At 41.4% G+C, this 20,698-nt stretch overlaps 1 protein-coding gene across 1 annotated transcript in view; it reads left to right on the top strand.

Moving 5' to 3' along the window:
- Positions 1 to 20,698, top strand: part of LOC124612665 (calcium-binding mitochondrial carrier protein SCaMC-2) — a 243,834-nt gene that overhangs the window by 112,669 nt on the left and 110,467 nt on the right. The window contains exon 4 of the mRNA XM_047140989.1: positions 3,474 to 3,585. Within this exon, the coding sequence (XP_046996945.1) occupies positions 3,474 to 3,585 (112 nt within the window). The remainder of the gene's footprint in view (positions 1 to 3,473; positions 3,586 to 20,698) is intronic.

Genomic DNA, 20,698 nt, shown 5'->3' with positions numbered 1-20,698 from the left:
GAAAGGAGTGATGAATCATGCAATACTCTGTGTCAACCTGATGGAAGTGTTCCTATTTGCCATCACGTACAGTGTCAACAGTGAAGTGTGGAGACTGTATTATATTTTGGAGGTGCTTTTTATGGTTAGGATTGGTCCCCATATTGTTCTTAAGGAAACACTAAATATTGACACATTTTTCAACATTGTGTACAGTAGAGGAACAGTTCAGAGAGATGATTGATAGTTTCAGGATGACAGTGCACCCTGTCACAAACAGCATGTGTGAAGCAATGGATTGGAGACAGCAACATTCCTGAAATGGACTGATGTGCCCAGTGTCTGGACCTGAACCCACTGGAACACATTGGGGATGAGTTAAAACATTTTCATCCCAGACCCCAGCATCCAACACCACACTACCTTCTCTGGTTTCAGCTGTTGAGGACGAATGGGATACCGTTCCTCCACAGACATTCAGGCACGTCATTAAAAGTGGCCCCAGCAGAGTTAAGCCATCATAAAGGCAAAGGGTGGTGTCCACATACTTCGTATCAGACCATGTATTAAGGTTTTTGCTCTTTCCATTCATGTATGGAGCATGGGAAGAACATCTGCTTAAATGCCTCTGTGAGCATTGTAATTAGTGTAATCTTGTTCTGTAGCAGAGGACTGTAGCATATTCCATGATTCCTCAATTAAAACCAAGTCTTCAAATTTAATAAGTAGGCTTTCTTAAGGATCTCTCTGTTCACATTTTTCAGCATTTTCCTGGAGCTCTTCCTAGTGCAAAAGAAAGATTGGACAAATTACAGTGCACACAGGGCTATTTCAGCTGTCATTCTTTTCTTGCTTCATATGTGAATGGAATGCGCATAAACCTTAATATGTGATACTCTAGAAAGCACTGTCTGCCATGCACTTTACTGTGGTTTGCCGAGTATGGACAGAGATATATAAATTCATTTAACATTTTTAAGTGACCATAGATCTTTTTTCTTTTTTCTCATTTTGCTATGTACTTCAGATTCCATTTTTCCCCCACCACCACAGTACATTTTAATTTCCACTGTCTGTACTTTTACAAATAAATTCATAATACTTTGTCAGCATGACCAGGAAGAATTCAGGATTCACACTCATAGCAGTGGAAGTTCAAAAACATAACACTTTTTTTATATGTGAAATTTTATCATTTTTTTTCACTTGATATTGGTTCATTTGTTGGTATAGTTATACTTTTCTTCATAAGTAAGAGAGTCTTCAATAAATTGAGCACAGCATTCAAACCACACTTACAGGTGTGTGCTTGTTATTAAGGCTCCAGCCAACTATGCCTGATCACCACAAGATAGGATTGCCATATTGTGCACCAAGCACATAACCTCTTCATATCTGTGTCTTCCATGCAAGAACAAATAATGGACACTCTGCAACATTGTGTGTCATCTCACACCAGTGGTAAGATTAACTGCTCTGGAACTGCCATCCCATGCATAAGCTGCCATTAACACCGCAAGCAAATGTCTGATTTTGGAATGGTGCTGTGACCGAAAGCGTGGACTGGTAATCAATGGTGCTGCACTGTGTTCAACGATGAGTGGCAGTTCTACACTAGTCCAGATGACCGTCATTGGTAGGTGTATTGGTGCATTGGGGAAGGTCCTTCTTCCAATGTGTTTGAGATGCACAGCAGTGTTACTACTGGCATCATGGTCTCGGGAGCCATTGGGTATGAATTCAGGTGTCCGCTGGTAGTGATTGAGGGGAACTCTTATGGCACAACAGTATGTCAAGGACATCCTGCATCCTGAAGTGTTACCGTTAATGCACTGCTATCCTGGTGCCATTTTTCAACAGGACATTGTTTGTCCACAGGTGGCAAGTGTCTCCATGATTTTTCTGCATGATGTTGATTGAGGTACTCTGTGACCAGCATGGTCCTCAGATACTTACCTGATAGAATATGTGAGGGATCAAGTCCGATGTCCACTCTGTCATGACAGTAATCAGGATATCAAGTCCATTTAACACAGTTGTGGATGAGCTTGCCTTGGGAGAGGACACAACAGCTTTGACACCCTTCCCAATGGAATTAATGTGTGCATCCAGAATAGAAGGGGTACAAAATCATACAGAAAAGTGAACTCGTACTGCCAAGTTCTTTGTAACATCGCATACCCCCTCAATCTGTGAAGTTTCGTTCTGTCATCTCTCCTTCTGGGTGCTACATCCCCCCCCCCCCCCCCCCAGGCAGTATATATTTTTGTAGGTAATGTCACTGTGAACTATAATAGTTCATATTTGAAGCTGCTTTGGTTACTTTGCAAATAATTTATTTATAGGCATTTGGCGATTGACCTGTAACTTTCCAACTTCAGCTTCAAGTTGGAATGCCAGGGCCTGTGATCAGGTTTGAGATTTGGCCTACTCTCACCTAACCAGAACCTCCTCCCCCTTTCATTGCGTTTCACCCTTCTTATTTATATGTGTATCATTTTGCTCTAGTACTTAACAAAAATGAAACAAGCTTACCTTCACTAGTTTTACTTTGTGATGTAATCATCAGTCAGTGCACACTTTAAAATTACTATATCTAGAGACAGTAAAGTGACCAAATAAAGTGTAAGTTTTTGTTTGTCTCGTTTAGATGAAATTTACTAAGACATAAAATAATAATTGCAAGTAAATTGATTTAGTGAGTGACAATATTATTAAGTACTTGTGAGCTTCTGAAATACCTTGGAGACTTAGTGTAAAGAATATTCATGTCCATTGTAAATGCAAAGACAAAGAAATTATATAAATCACTTGGGGAGAAAATTCACAAGGCTGAAATAGATGTACTGTATCGTCAGTTGTCAAGATTATTCTCAGCGTAGAGTCATCAACTATTTTGTGCAGGGTAAAAAAGCTGTAGAAGGAAGTCATAGTTAAGTTTCCTTTCCTGCTATACGTCTCTCTCTCTCTCTCTCTCTCTCTCTCTCTCTCTCTCTCTCTCTCTCTCTCTCTCTCCCCCCCCCCCCCTCTCTCTCTCCCTCCCTCTCTCTCCCCCCCCTCTCTCTCTCCCTCCCCCCCCTCTCTCTCTCCCTCTCCCCCCCCTCTCTCTCTCCCTCTCCCCCCCCCTCTCTCTCTCATAATTTTTAAAACCATTTTTCATGTCACCATTTAATCATGTTTTGCCAGGTAAAAGGATTCACAGATGAATTGAAATGGCAAACATACGGTATTAGTCTAAAATTGGCTCTCACTCATCAAGGAGTGACAGTCTACAAAATATGAAAATACTTTTTTGGATGCTATTAAACACAGTGGAACTCTTAATCATACAAAACAGGCTGAACTGAGTTTCATTTTATGAAATCTTTAAGCCACATTTGATTCGACAGTATTGTATCCTTCACAGCATGGTTTCTTTTTGTAAAGAGTATTTAATAACTCTATCTATCACAGTTACTATGAAACTTCGTATGAGTGCCTGCCTTTGTCTGTAGGATGGACCAGGATGGAAGCCTCAACATTAGTTTTGATGAATGGAGGGATTTCCTTTTGTATGCCCCAAGCACTGACATCTTTGAGCTCATCAAGTATTGGAGACATGCTACGGTATGTAAATAATAATAGTAATAATAATAATAATGACCAACATTTATCCTAGAGATCTATGAAATTGTAACACAACACAGTGAATCAGAGTGTAACACTGAATGCTAGTAATGACATCGGCAAAAGTTTTCAAATGTAACTTATCTATTATATGATCCAGTTAAAATTTTTGACAGAATATTTCATTAAATACTTAAAAAGAATTGCAGTTTTTAGTGGTGTTTTTTTTCATAAATTATATGGGGCTGATCGTGAAGTTTTAACTCGTGTATCAAACACTCTTGTATCACCAGTTTGTATATAAGAATGTACGCATTTCTTTGAAAAGAATTACCGAGCGAGGTGGCGCAGTGGTTAAACACTGGACTCGCATTCGGGAGGACGACGGTTCAATCCCGCGTCCAGCCATCCTGATTTAGGTTTTCCATGATTTCACTAAATCGCTCCAGGCAAATGCCGGGATGGTTACTTTCAAAGGGCACGGCCGACTTCCTTCCCTAATCTGATGAGACTGATGACCTCCCTCACTGTTTGGTGTCCTTCCCCAAAAAACAACAACAACAACAACAATAATTTTGAAAAGAATTATCAGATAGACTCTTCTGCCCAGGGCTGGTTTGAGAAAACTTTTCTACACAAGTGACTTCTAATTTGGAGTCCCACCTCCTTCCCCCTGTTCCCTGTACACCTTCACCATTGCTAGATTTTTCTACGAATTGATACATGCTGTATACAAGTGTTTGCACTTTGGTGCTCCTGGTGCCCCTCTCAGCTTGGTGTCCCAAGCGGCCTCTACCAATTGTGACTCATTCTGCATAGAAATCTTACAATTTTGGCACCCCTCTCAGCTTGCGCCCCCCGCTCTCCTGAAGTGGCGACTTGTGGCAGTTGGACTTAGAACCTGCCCTGCTTCTGCCTACAGTACCCAGATGGTTATCAGTAGGATTAAATGGAGATTCAGAACTGCTCTGTTCTCTAGAACTGCTGTGTTCTCTCAGGTTTGTTTATGATTGTGAAACACCTATCAATGTTAAGTTTCTCGCAAATAACAGGCACAATGCAGGAGTCTTCAGTGGCACTTTGTCATATAGATGTTATTTAGTGTATTGTGTTGTATTCTCATTCTTTAGATATTGCTTATAAGCATTTTGTACTAAATGCTTATCGATCAAAATCGTAAACATGGCTGCGAAACAGCACCTGTGTAGTTCAGAATAGATTGAAAAATCAGCCAACCAGTTGCAAATAAAGGTGTATTATCTCTTGTGACTATGGTTTCAATAATTGTAAAAAATATCTTCTGAAGAAAAAGATATTTTTACAGATATTGAAACCATGGTCAAGGGATAATAAACCTTTCTTTGCAACTGGTTGGCTGATTTTTCAGTTTATTTTGCTTACTGCCAATATACTTAGAACCCTTTGTGAAGCAAGAGAAGCACCGCATGTCAAACTGACTAATTTGTGCTGTCTAAATGCCCTATTCAAAGGCCATTTTGTATTGTTGAAATGCTTTTCACAATAAGATGGTGTAACTCTTCTTCAATGCCAGCTTTTGTAATGTTGCCTATTCAGATTCGATTTGTCTTGTTATACTACCTCATAGAAGTAAATGACAGTCGTGTGATGGAAATAAACGGAAATAGGAAAAAAGTTGAAAACAAAACTACTGACACAGTCAGTATATACAGCAGTCACCTGTCATTGTAACCGTGACCAGAGTTTTCAGTGTTTGCAATGTTTTCAGGTCTAAGCGGGAGAAACATATTGCTCTTCAGCAACTAATCTGCCTCCTCCTCCCTCCTAAAATCATAATTTTGGCGACACTGATTTGTGGTGAAGTGTCAAGTGTAGATTAAGTTGGAAGGTGACAATATAATTGAGTTATCGAAGCAACCAAATGTTAATGCAAAATAAAGGTTATGTTAAAGACTGATCAGTAGCTTAGGTCCATGTTTAACGAACTTTGGTGCTTTTAACGAACTTTGGTGTATTTCAGAAAACTTACAGTATCTAATATAATACGTAAGTCTCCGACGCGTACTTCGGTGCTTATCGTGTGCATGTTTTATATGTAAATTACGAGAAATACAAGGGGGCAGAGCAGTACACAACTTGTACGCAAATCAGCTCCGAAAAAAGGTGGTTTATTTATCATTCAAATGTGAAACGGAAATAGGCATCACAAGTGACGATGATCCTTCTAAGTGATAAAGATCCCTTTATCGCAAGAGCTGAAAATCAGAAACATATTTATCATACATTCATAACAGATTTACTGGCTACATAATTCGCTTGTTTGAAGACCATCAATGTAATATATTGTAGACCAGTTAAGAAAACTCCATTTGCGTCGTTCGTATGTGCCTCCACGTAGTCCTACCCCAAGCCTTTGAGAGTCTGATTAAGAATGCGGCGGAAGTGACGTGTACAAGAACGCCTTGGCGATGACGTAGTGTAACGAGTGGTTAACGGAAATCTGACGTCGTGTACCTGTGGTTCCAAGGTCGCTGATAGCTGCGGCAGCAGACCCGGCGACCCACAGCTTGCGCAACACGACCTTGCAGAGCCCAGCTGTTTGCGGGCCCACGTTGGTGGCTCGGCGGCAGTGCTGCAATACCGCTACTTTTGCAAAAACTGTGTTTGGCGTGCACTGTAACAGTATGACCATTTACGCCTTCATTTCGGCGAGCTATTCTTCCCTTGATTATTTTTGTAGTGTGCCTCGCATATACCATTCTACATCCGAGGTTGTTATTTTTCTCCATTCGCCAAGATAATTTCCCCCTTTTTCTGTGGCTGCTCACGTACGTTCCTTTGTGTAACTCATACTTCTCGGATGACTAATCCAAAATATTTCTATTTTTTCGCAGCAGCAGTTTTTCTACCTAATGAAATTCATTGGCAAATCTTCACAGTCCAGAACAGCCAATCGAAAAGGCCATACAGCAGTTTTTTTTTATCCCTGTGTGTGAACATTCTTCGCAGTATTGTTTATTTTTCTTCTCCTTTCTCCCTGTAATAATGTATTTTTGACTTTTCCTACATTACAATACAACCTTAGTACAGAACTTAACAGAACCAAATAAAAATCAAATCGAAATCGTGTCAGCGCACTGAAGACCTCAAAAAGTTGTCTGACAGTATGCATGTGTCAACAATATCAAAGGCACCAATTTGGTGCGCTATTCCACGTCGTGGTGTTTATTGTGTTAACTAAATAACGTAAACTAAAACTGTTGCCGAGTAGATGTTAGATACATACATCTGAAGTCGTTCTGCATATTTTTACTTCTCACCAAGAACCCTCAGAAATTTAGCATACTATTACTGCATTCTATTATCCATACTGTTCCAGAACTTTCAATTTGGCACCACCTTAGAAATTTCGCGAGTTATTTTATTCAAGCACCTTGTCATTTGGCGAGGGTGAACGGACGCCGTTCCAGACCTTTCCCCCACAGAAATACACTATGTGGGCAAAAGTACCCGGACACCTCCCCCCCCCCTCCCAAAACGTGTTTTTCATATTAGGTGCATTTTGCTGCCAGGTACTCCATATCGGCGACATCAGTAGTCATTAGACATCGCGAGAGAGCAGAATGGGGCGCTCCGCGGAACTCAAGACTTCGAACGTGGTCAGGTGACTGGGTGTCACTTGTCATACGTCTGTACGCGAGATTTCCATATACTACTAAACATCCCTAGGTTCACTGTTTTCTAAGTGACAGCCAAGTGAAAACATGAAGGGACACGTACAGCACAAAAGCGTACAGATCGACCCCGTCTGTTGACTGACAGAGACCGCCGACAGTTGAAGAGGGAATTCCAAACTGCATCAGAATCCACTGCAAGTACTATGACAGTTGGCGGGAGGTGAGAAAACATGGATTTCATGGTCGAGCGGCTGCTCATAAGCCACAAATCACGCCGGTAAATGGTGGCTCGAATAGGAGCGCGCGCACGTGCGACAAAAAAGTAGCGACGATTTAAAAGACGCAACCGGCCCTTTTTCACGTGCGACGCGATTGTGGCAGGTGTGGAATGATTCACAGGCACTGGCATGGGCCCGCGCGCACTAGCGACGCGATTTCTGTCAGTCGCTCTCGCTCTGTGTACACAAGTTCAGTGCGCCAGCAGCATGTCTGATAACGGGAGTTGCGCTACGGATGACATTGTAAGTTGTGGTGTCGATTCAGAAAGACTAATTGCAGAAGTAGAAAAGCGACCAGCACTCTACAACAGGAAATTAAAAGAATACAGTGATCGCACTTTGAAAGAGAAACTATGGGGAGAAGTATGCTGCAGCCTAATTCGGAACTGGACTGAACTGCCTGGACCAGAAAAGACTAACAATGGTATTTCATGGTTCATTTATTTCATTCATTCGTGTAGACATCACAGTTACAACAATTTAAATTTTTTCATATTGCCAAGATACCGATCCTTGTGGAATTACAAAGTAGTTTGCAAAATAATCCCTTATCTGCATACCACATGCATCAGCTCTTATTCCTACAGGCTCACAGCCTTGTAGAAGGCATTCGTACGACTCGTCCTCAGTTCGTGCACCGTCATTTCGTCTTACGAAATTATGCAGAATACAACATGCTTTTATGATTATGTCTGAAAAACCAACATCCACATCCATAGGTCGATGAAATATTCTCCATTTGTTAGCCAGAATCCCCAAGTACATTACATCATTCTACGAGCATGACAATGTCTATAATTAAAAACACGCTGTTTCATTGTCAGGTTTTTCTTCGAGTACGGCCGCAGAATATGTCTAGACAGTGCAAATGCTTCATCTCCTACAAAATTAAAAGGTTGAGGCTCTCCTTCCTCGTCGTGTTGTAATTTTTGATTTGGAATGTTTAACTGATTAGATTTCAGTTTTTGATAGAAGTTGAATTTCTTGAACACATTAGAATCCCCAATGGCTCCGTACGAGCGCACGTCTACCACAGTGAAACAATAGTCAGCGTCCACTACGGCCAAAAGTATTGTCGAAAAATAATTCTTGTAAGCATAAAACTCCGAGCCACTGTCAGCAGGCTTCTTCAGTCTCACATGTCTCCCTTCCACAGCACCAATTCAATTTGGAAAGTCAGTTCTGTCTAAATACTGTTCGGCAATAATCTTCCAATCATCTTCAGTTTTTTTCTGCCGTATGAATAGGCTGTAGGCATTGCCACAACTGCTCACATGTATCCTTCACAATTTCTCTGATTGTAGTGGCTCCCAGTAGATATTCGTAGTGTAATGAGCGAAAGCTATTTCCAATTGCATGGTATCTATGCGCAACATGGTTTTGCAGTTTTCTCATGAAACAAGTTCGCCAGTTTCGACTTGCAGTAGTGATTTTCTTGATGTATCTGATCAGTAATGTAAAATGGCAACAACAATTGTTGTATGAAAAGATTCTCTTGATGTATCTAATCAATAATGTAAAAGGGCAATAAAAACTGTTGAATGAAATAATGTGTGCTCATCTCAAAGTCACTGATAAGCGCTCCTCAGGTGGTATACACTTCCTCCATGTCGTATCTTGTTTTGTTATATTCGTTCCTACTGTCTGAAGCAGTGTATCAAAACTATTCTTACTCATTCGATAGTATTGAAAGAATTTATTTGGGTGATTTTGTAACTCTTCGTGTAATTTTTAAAACTGCCATTTCACTAGTCTTTGACTTACAATCGGATGCACCCAGGAACGACATTTGCGCTGTTTCCTCGCTCTTCTTCGCAGTAAAAGCGCCGCCAAACAAGCTGTTTCGATGAAATCCACGCTGGTACTGAGAGTAGTTGCGATTTTCCTGTCGCTGTGTGCGAACCACAATGTACTTCCGCGACAGCGATTGTTAAGTCGCGCCGACTGAAAAATCGCCTGTGCGCGCCTAGCCTAAGGACTGCGCGCGAAAGTCGGCAGTCGGCGTTAAGAGCTCTTCCTGTCTTGTTCGATGGTAGCCATGCTCTCGGTTACGAGTAGTTCATGGCATGAGTATTTCATTATTGATCTAATAAGAATAAAAGTGATATTACGGCATTCTGAATATTAATTTCGAGTAAATAGATACCCCAAAGTTGACCGACAGCAGTTTCAGATAATTAGCTTCCACCGACAGAGACATCCTATGCGCCAATGAAGAATCTGCACGGGACGACATTTACGAGAGCTGCACCGCGCACAGGCAGGAGGAAATCCGACGACACGACCCGCCAAGGCGGATCAAGGAAGGTCCGACTTACACTCGCAAATTCCGGGTGGAAATGCTGACCAGTTACACTGTACGTCACATACACCACCCTCTGCGGACTCGCGACTAAGCTGAGTAATAACAGTATCAGTTTAGAAGCGAAGGGGATCTTGCAACCTTCTTGCTTCCCACTGGTGAAGAGCAATTCGGGGATGGCGAATGCATCTTTAACACGATCGAACACCTGTTCATAATGCTCGGCCTGTGGCGGAGTGGTTACACGACAATAACATCCCTGTAATGGACTGGCCTGTACAGAGTCCTGACTTGAAACCTTTAGAACACCTTTGGGATGTTTTGGAACGCCGACTTCGTGCCAGGCCTCACCGACCGACATCGAAACCTCTCCTCAGTGCAGCACTCCGTGAAGAATGGGCTGCAATCCCCCAAGAAACCTTCCATCGCCTGATTGAACATATGCCTGCGAGAGTGGAAGCTGTCATCAAGGCTAAGGATGGGCCAACACCATATTGAATTCCAGCATTACTGATAGGGGGCGCCAGGAACTTGTAAGTCATTTTCAGCGAGGTGTCCGAATGCTTTTTGATCACATAGAGTATTTCCGGTGTGCGCTGCAAGTAAGACCCTAAATCTCCGTGTCGGTAGTTAGCGCCGCTAGCCGTGACGCCACCCCCATCCCATATCAGTGTTCTCGAATACGGTTACACAGACTGTTGTTACAAATTTAGTTTTGTCCTCATTACAAAAAATGCTTAATTATTTTGTCATTTTTTATAGTATGACCATATTTTTCATACTGTCTGTATGCGCATGAATGCAGTTCAGCTACATAATACTAATAATTTTTATTTGTCATTGTTCTGCCAGATTTGTGGTCAGCGCCTTTCATTGCGTTACTCTTGAATGTCAGCAGAAGTACTTAATTCATTTTCCGAGTTTTGGTTCTTTAAAGTCACTTTGAGTCGGAACCATCGGAACAATTGATTCCTATTTCTGAACGAAATGCTTTAATTATTTTTTAGTTTTAAGTGTGATATTATTATGAGTCACTTTAGTTTACAGTTATCTTGTTTCAAGTTTATTGTGATGCATTACATCTATCATTGTGTTGTTCCAACAATGGACGCGTCTGACATCCAAGGGTACCAGCTATTGAGCCTGTTCAAAAGTTGTTCTTCAGCAAGCTCGTCCAAAGTTTTATCAGTAGAAGTCGCCAAAAGCGTGTTCCCGTAAATAAGAGATCCGCAAGTTTCCTTCGAAGCAGCTACAATATTTAGCCATTCGGCCACAGAGACGTTAGAGCACTCATTTCGTCAAACTCAAACTGTCTGTGACCGACTGGAAGCTTTCGTGCAACAATTGAGTAGTCACGGACAGGTGGAAGCTCTCAGGAAAAAAATTGAAATTTTTTTCTTAAAGCTATCCCAGAAGATCAATTCAGCACATACGTCTGTTAGCGTTTATTCGGGGTCTTCTTCTTCTTCTTCTTCTTCTTCTTCTGTAGTGGTCAATCCAAGGATTGGTTTGCAACAGCTACAATGGCAGCTTGTCTTCATTCTGTGCGTCTTTCAGCTTTTCTCTTCATTTCTTTATAGGTGTTAATCCCACACCTTTTACGATTTCATCCATGTACCTCAGTCGTGGCCTTCCTCTTGGTCTTTTTCCCTCGACATATCCCTCTAGTATAGTTCAGTGAAAATGAAGCAGATGCTAGTTTTCGTTGTCTGGTTTTATCTCAATTCAATGAATTAGGAATATGTATATTTTTGTCCCTTGCGGATGAAATCTGGTTGTTATAAATCCATCTCCTCTAAGCCATAAAGTTTTTTTGCGCATAATTGTACTTATTTTTATAGGATGTCAAATTTCTGATTAAATTTTACGTTTTAACAACTGTGTACGTCGGTGGTGTATTGTGTATATCTTTTGTAAAAGCATTTCTTACACCTTTATCCACTTTTATCTTATTTGCGTTGACAATACTAATAAACGGACGGCACAAAAATAACATAGGACGACACACTCGGCGAGAGTTGTATAGCTGCTGTTCACTTATGACGAGCAGCGATAGCTACATGTTGTCTCACAGTACAAGGAGTTAATGAGCGACGTATATGAGTAGTCAGATGAAAACCAAACACCCGCCACGATGAGACTATTTAATGGTTCCATTTAAAAGCAACCACTACTGGCGTTAAGACATCTATCCCCCTGGCAGACGAAGCGATCAATTCCTGTTTCGCAGAACGCGGTTGGCCTCTGATGGATCCACAACCGCACCGACTCTTGCACTTCCTCGTCCGGCTAAAAACCGACGTCCACGCTTGTCTTTCGCAAGGTCGCCAAAAATGCAAAATCTTACAGCGAACGATCAGGACTGTACGGAGGAAGTTGCAGCGTTTCACAACCAAATCGCTGAAGCGTAGCCTCCGACCGATTGGCAGTGTGAGAGCGGGCGTTATCGTGCAACAGGATGCTTACGTCCGACATTTCGACTGCCTGAGAGCAAACAGCAAAGTCAGCAGTGTAAACATCCCACATCTCCCCCGCCAAAGACATCGAAAGCTGTTCACATAAATTTTGGAAGGTCATGATGCCCTCCTCCTTCGACTTGAGGGGTCCTCCGCTCGTAGAGTTCAACTGTGGAACCGCAATCAATGCATAGCACTGTAAAGACACTTTTACAGAAACTGCGACGCGCCATGAAGTCAGTACGCCCAGGAATGCTGTCACACGGAATCATCCTGTTGCACCATAACGCCCGCCCTATACTGCCAATCGGACGAACGCTATGATTCAGCGATTTGGTTGGGAAACAGTGCAACATCCTCTGTACAGCATACATCTTTCATCGTATGGTGTTCACATCTTTGACGACCAGAAGAAAGCCATGCGTGTCGGTTTCAATCTGACGACGAAGTGCAAGAGTGGGTGTGGTTGTGGATCCGTCAGCACTCGACTGCGTTCTACGAAACAGGAACTGATGATTTCGTCTCCCAGTGGGATAAATGTCTTAACACAGGTAGTGATTACTTTTGGATGCAACCATTCCATGGTCTCCCATTGTGGTGCGTGTTCGGTTTTTATTTGACTGTCCCTTATTAATTTCAAATTCTTATGTAAAAACAGAGGGGTTGTTTGAAATACTGTTCGGCCTGGCCTGCTGGAAAAAATCATTTCCTACGCGCTTTTGTAGGTATTGTAAGATTAATTATACATGTGAAATCATAACCTTGTATCAGTTTATCTCAGCTTACGTGCCAGCAGATTGAATGAGGAACCCCCATTTAAATATCGCAACAAGCTGCTATAACAGACTACATCAAAAAGTCACTAGTTAAGTCTATAATACACCTGTGCTTCAATGTGTTGTTTTCATAGCATACTAGTTAAAAGATATACATCGCTTTTTTTTTAATAGAATGGTGTAATGAGATATGCTATTAAACATGATCTGCACCCACAACTAATCAGTCTATAAAGGAACCAGGAGCAGGAAGAAAATTACAGAACATTATCCACACACCATGTGCTACTTTATCAATACCGCAGATTGAAGACACCAAGTACAACATGGAATAAGATAATGAGCACGCTTAGCCACCCACATTCATGCGAGTCAGTATTAAAATGTTCGAATCCTGCCTCGGGCATGGATGTGTGTGATGTCCTTAGGTTAGTTAGGTTTAAGTAGTTCTAAGTTCTAGGGGACTGATGACCTCAGAAGTTAAGTCCCATAGTGCTCAGAGCCATTGTTGAATGTAAAAGGCCCACGTATGTTGAAATGAGATGACAGCGATAAAACACCCTAAGAAGAGTAAGGAGGAGGCTGCAACACAGACAATGCTGGGAACAGATCACTACGCGAGGAGCCAGGAAATTCAGAAGTTGTGGTGTGGAACTGTCTCCAAAAATGCTGAACACTACGATATCATCTTCTTTCGCCTCCTTCCACAATGAAAAGCCCCGAAAAATGAGTTTACTAGAGACTTTTTCTTGATGAAAATGCTAACAAAGTTATTGTGATGATATTTGGTGAAAGTAGTCTCCTGGCTGCGGCATCATTGGCAACACTGATAGTAATTCTATAAGCGTAACATTTTGGAATTGAACGTCTACCACTATCTACTCTCTTACCCTGGACATTTGATGTGCTCCACTAAATAAACTTCATGTACACAGTATTTAAGAGTTGCCATACAAATTTATTTTAAATTGTTCCCTATAAGAGGTAAGACCACATTCATGAAGCCAGCTGAACTGCCTCGCATAACGTGCAGACTTTGAGCTCCCAAATGCTAACACAACACACCTATCCTAGGTTAAAAATTGCGGGAATTCAAAAATCCAAGATAGTAATTCAGATTTCAAACAATAGTTTATTTGTGGTGACACTGCAGCCACCCCAACAACTCATGTGACACACTGCCCCCGTGAACCAAGTTAAAATGCCAGGAAAATTTGAAAATGGAAGCAGCACATTTAAGCTTAAATTAATGTATTTTGTAAGTATCAAAATGTGTGTGATAAACGGACATATCTTTCGGTCGCTAAAAGACATTTTGAAGCATTCCACGTCGCTATTTTTTCCTAACGTATTCAATATATTATGCCAACGGCCTTACAGGCCATTTTCAAGCGCAGCAAGTACCGACGTGTTGTACATAAATTATTCTGAGATGAAGAACACAGAAACTTTTGTTACGCAGCCAAAGGACTGAAGAGCTTAGTATTTGCCATAAATTTACACACACGCACACGCAGAGAGAGAGAGAGAGAGAGAGAGAGAGAGAGAGAGAGAGTGTGTGTGTGTGTGTGTGTGTGTGTGTGTGTGTTTCGCTTTACGAATTGAGGTATGGACCTTAAAAATGTGAAAATTCGGAACTGTTGAAAATTTAAAATGATAGATGGTGCACACGTACATTCTGCAGCGACATTCAAAATTGAACTATGTTTGTCCTCGCTGAAAACTTGTGCAAATGGCTCAGGAACCAAACACACAAAGGTTCACGTAATGGAGGTACTACTAGCGGAGAGGCAAATAATCCAAATCATTCTGAACCGGAGGCCAATGTTATAGCCCATATGACGTACCCATTTCTGTACGTAGGTTGACCCTAAGATCTGTCGCCTTCACCAACTACCTTCTATGACTGTTTATGAACATTTCTTCGACTTATATATCACACTCCACTTTTTTCCTTTCATTAATTACTAGAATGGAACATTGGTTCCACAACATATGTAGCCAGCAAGTGCAGCACAGTTTAAGCATCTTTCAGGAAATATTTCGTTTGAATAGCATGTGCAAAAATGTAACTTTGCATCATAGTCAAGCCTCTTTGAAGGCAGTTGAGGAATATAAAGTTCCAGCCGATTAACATGCAGTCAAGATCAAAGTTACGCCTCAAGAGTTTCTTTACAGATAAGACAAAACATTATAACCACGTGCTTCATAGCGTGCCGGTATCCCTTTTAACTCACTCCATCATCGATTCTGCGTGACAAGCCCAGACGTCTTTGTCATCAAACGTTCCTGTCAGATTCCAGTTCGGCAGTTGAGATTATCCATCCCAGTAACCTCGAAAAACTGGAACTCACTTTAATGTATTTCCCCGTTTCTGATAGCAGCACTTAGCGTCAGAGCACACAACGTGAATTTGGCAATGACTTAACCCCATCCTAGTGTCCTTAGATTCGTATGTTAAAGTAAAATCAACAGAGTAGACGTAACTACTTCACAGAATAATTTCAGAAGCACATAATTGTTCACACATCGCTCCAGGCGCGAGTGGGATAGAAAGGGAATGGCAGTAAGTGATAAAAGTTACTCTCCACTATCTGTATGAAGGTTTGTAGATGTGATTTGGAAGTAGAAGCTTCTAGTGACACGCCAGAGACCACAGGTCAGAGCACTTTAAGAAGGCAACAAAGTCATATTTCGAAATACCGAGAGCAAAACGGAATTGCTTGTACAGAAATTTGAAAACAAAAAGTCAACCACGCAGAGAAACGCTAGAAACAAAATTGTTCGCATGATCATCATGAACTCACGAATTAAATAGAAAATGAATTGTGAAACTACAAATGGGGAGACTGTGGAAAAACTAAATACTTACGGGAGTTGCTTAGAATAATATGTTTATTTCACCTGTTAAGTGGTACTTCATCTCTCTTTTACTCTAAGCTTACGTATGTTGTTGGTGGTAAGCCTTTCAGATCTCTGGAAGTATCATGAATGATACCGTAAACAGTATTCACATATTTCAACCCCGCTTTTAGTTTAAATCAGTGTCTGCATTGAGATGTCAGTCAGGTTTTCGTAGTTTATCGGTTATACTCACAAAAAAACAGCTATTATCAATAAGCGTCTCACTGACCAGTGCAGTAACAGCGAACTCCTTGACAGGAATATAGAGCGTTTTAGGTTTGAAGTTAACGGTATGCTGCTGATGGTGTACTAATGTCGCACACATTAACAGAACCTAACATTAGATTCTCAGATTCTCTATTTATATCAAAGATGCTTGCAAGTAGTTTACTTCATGTCTCCTGCATACATCTTTTTGTGTCGAAATCAAGGAATTTTACCTTGAAGCAGATTTTCCAACTGTTAGTATTTAACCCAGTCGGAGAAATTCACAGACTTTAAGGTCAATCTAGCCACAAAAATAGGTGCATCAAACGGTCCATGACGTCGGCCTCGCATTCAGAACAATGAAGATTCTTTGTCTGTCGGTTGGTTCCTTATTGTTACTGGACAATATATCCAGGAAAAAAAGTTGATAACAATAGTGATCATGCTTGTTACAATAAGTGAAGGCGGGTCTTTGCTTTTTGTAATATTTAATGAAAACTGGTTGCCAGCACGCTTAAAAATGAACGTCAGGTACAGTGATCTCCTAGGAGTTGTAAAGAAATCACTCTCATAACTAATCGCTTTTGATAAAAAACGGCACAATAGCGTACCTTGTTTGATCAGTACAAGAGCTAATCACAGATGAGTGGAGTGCAGCTAAAAGGCAAGCGGAGGTGCTCCAACAAAAAAAGTGAGAGGGGCATCGATCGCGTAACTAAAACATTGAGGTTTAGGACGTATATTAGTTAATTCGCAGCTCCATAATGAAAATGACTGAAACATTCTTACAGTTCATTGCGTGAGGAATGGTTACTACGCCATAGTTTAGTTTACTAAATGACAGTAGGTGTCTGGGCCGTCATTTTCTGTGATTTCCTTTATTTCCGAAACCTTATACTTGTAGTGGTATAATGACTTGTTAATGTGTCTGCAGTGACTAAAGAATGTGTTTTTTGAGTCTTATGTAAGATTTAACCGCTCAAGATTCCGAGCTGTGGCGGTATCGCTGCTCTGTCGCCTAGTTGGGTGTCCTCGGCGCTGCGCGAGACATGCTGGCAGAGGGAGCTTATGCACCGCACAGCATTTCTTGCGGGTACGTGGACCTGCTCTAGCAGCCGACAGGGGGACGTCCATGACTCCCGTTTACGGAATCTCTTTACAGACTGATTGCATGCTATTGTGTGCCCTAGGGGTTGTAAGGGTGACTGCTGTGCGACCACAAATAACATTGGAACTATATTGGATTTTTTAATTTCCTGCCATTTTTAACTTGAGACAGGTGTGCTCTGTTATGATGTGGGGATCGCTGTCTGCACGTCACGCGAGGCAGTAGAGTTGGCTGCAAGTACTTGGTCATCTGGACTTGGCTCTTACCCGTGCTTCTGCAGAGGCCCGAGTTCCTATGTAGCAGGCCCGGCTGCTGGGTCCTAACCGGCCTGACTCCGACCCTGGTAGACACTCCTGTGTCAGCACGAACCGTGAAACTTGGTTTATATTGAGACATAAACATTGCATCCGATCCACACAGTGGTGGCAGTTGTTTAAACATTAAATGTGAGCTTAGCACAAGTGGACTTAAGCGTAGAGCTGGTCAGCTTGTGGTTTTTAAACTTAAGATACCGGGGTTGGGGTAAATTGTTTAAACATGTCCGTGGAGTTGAGGGGGCACGTCGCAGGACATGTCGCAGGTGATGTCAGGAGAAAAAATAGTGACCATTGGATCGTTATCTAGATTTTGTGAAGGTATGAGACACTTTGGATAGGATACTAAGCTTAAAACACAAGTAATTAGACTACCATATTGGGTCTGCCATAACGGATCGCCTTCTTGGATTCTTATGTCGTAGGACTGGGGGGATGATCTATGCAACCTGATAACCATGCATGGTGGCTACATATCCCCACGCCTTGTTGCACCTGTGCAGGCTTGTCTCGTATACTCATGTCAACCGTCTTGGTTTTTTCCCATCAGTAGGACAACTGCCCATCTTGCATTTTTTCTTTTCTGTAGGTTCCCGCCCCTTTTCCCCTGGACTCGGAGCTCGGACGTCATGGGAGTAGGAAAAACCCTAAATTTTTCCTTTAAATTTGTAAGATTATTGGGATTTTTCATTCAGTCGGGCATTGTTTATTATAGTCCTTGTGGTATGAAGAATATTGTCGGGTGGCACTTCATCTTATTTCACAGAACCAGTGTCTACAGCCTCCTCGGCCGAAGGATCTAATTTTCGTTTCCCATTATTCTGTTATGCGCTTACATTCATGAGATAATGACGTCTCATTTACGCTGGAAAGCAACACTTCTTTTGTAATCCGATATGCTAGACAATTTTTGGTATTCTTGACGTCTTAGCATCTTAACAGCATCAGTACTGAACGTGAGGCTGAAAAAATTGCGGTTGTTGTTCCTTGCACTTTTTTGCGTATTTAACTCCCTATAAAATCGTTATGAGTTCTGCACTGAGTATGGACGCAACCTTCGTTATTAGTCTTGCAGTCTATGAACGCACTTGCTATTCCGTCTTTTTGTTTAGATCCATTTGTTCAGATCTGTCTTGACGATAGCGACGGTGTTAGGTATTCGGCTAAAATTCTCTTGTTCAGTGAAATTTGGCTGAATGGAAGGCACTTCTTTATAATCAGCTTCACTAAGGTATTAGCGTAGTGCGTGGTGAAGCAGCTTATGTTCTGAGAAGTGGCGACGTATTCACGAACAGATGTAGTATCGAAGTAAAATTCTGCTAAAGTTGGTAGTTTCTTCTTAATCCAATACCTGAAAGGACCATCCCGCCACTAGAAAGGCGACAGTTTGACCCCCTTTCAAACTCGCTCAGTTGTCTGTAGGATTTATGAGTGCGTCTCCGTGATAAGGTTACCTGTTTGGACCACACTGAGCCTTCTGGCTGTGAGCATTACCTGCTATAGTGTAGACAAGTATGGCGCTGTGGTTGCTATGACACTACGCTATCTGTTGACAGACGGCGATGAAATCATTATCAGTACATGGCATATGCCGTCATCGGATCAAAATTGACGCCCTCTTAGGTGTACTAACATTTTTTTCGGAAGTGTACATTAATGCAGATTCTTGGGTCTGCTGCCCAACAGACGCCTGTCACATCACCTTCATATTTTTGAATTAAATGATTAAATTTGATGTGACCATGTTAGCTTACGATAGATGTAAATCCCTAAGTACACGACCACTCTATTTTGACTAGGAATATGAAGGGTCCTAATCTTATGTTTCTTGTTTCGTTAAGGCTGTGTCTCATATATAAGCACACAGTTGATTTATGAGGCGACACGTCAATCAGCCATTGAGTGAACACACTCGTAGCGTTATCCAACTGCTGCTGATACTCAATAAAATTATAGCTACGGGTATAAATACATAAATCATCTGATACTGCAGTACTTATACACTTAGGTGAAACCATGAATGTACGGCAACGCTCAAAAGTATTTTAACAACCTAAATAAAATTCGTTATTATTTCTCTTAAAACACTGTCGGACAGTGGCTCGACTATAGTGGATAGCAGTATAACTGCGATTATTTAAAGGTGTCAGGTTGTGCTGCCGGACGAATGCGACTTTCAGGGAGCTCCAAAGTATTTTGACACGCAGTTTGCTTCATGAATTCGTGGAATTACTTGCTTCTTATTTCTGATTTCTACTGATACTTACTTATAGTGATTATTTCAATACGCCGAAACTCAAGGAATATTCCAGTGACTTTAAAAACGCCGTGATAAATGCGCTAAAAGGAGGACTGAAAGTTGCTCGTTTTTTTTAGTTTCTCGTCATCTCGTTAGTACGAGGAAAAAATTATATAATAAACGAAAGACTATCGAAAATAAGCTTCGCAGTGGACGTCCAAAAAAGTCTCCGGAAGTCGATAATATTATATAAAAAAGTTATCAACAAGTGATGTTCTGAAGTCGGCTGTAATGATACTAAGAGAATTGATAGAAAAATATAACGCCGACGTTCACGTTCCCACTGTCAAAAAACGCTTGAAACTCTTTGGATCACATGCACGAAGACCGACGAAAAAATCCTTAGTATCTACGAAAAACAAGAAGGCTCGACTTACATTTGCAAAACGGCACAGATCATGGTCGAGTTCAGATTGGTCTAAAATTCTGTGGAGTGACGAGAGCAAATTTAATTTAATGTAATCTGATGGTATCGAGTACATTCGACGTCCTGTAGATAAGAGATGATTTTCAGTACCAGATTCCCAGGGTCAAATATGGACGTTGCAGTGTGATGGTTTGGGGATGTTTTTCACGCTCTGGAGTTGGACGGTTAGTTCGAAATGAACATAATATGGATCGGTTCGTTTACGAAAAAGTATTAAAGACTCAAGTGCTACCATACACTAAACACTAATGGCCACCTGGATGGTATTTTCAACGAGATAACGCACAAGTCCAAGTAAATTAATGAGTTTTTAAAAGGCAAAAAAGTCAATGTTTTGGGATGGCCAAGTCAAACTCGGGATTACAATCCTGTAGAACATCTGTAAA

This window comes from Schistocerca americana, chromosome 4, assembly GCF_021461395.2.
Source record: "Schistocerca americana isolate TAMUIC-IGC-003095 chromosome 4, iqSchAmer2.1, whole genome shotgun sequence".
NCBI classification, from domain to species: Eukaryota; Metazoa; Arthropoda; class Insecta; order Orthoptera; family Acrididae; genus Schistocerca; species Schistocerca americana.
This window is presented reverse-complemented; position numbering and strand designations above follow the sequence as displayed.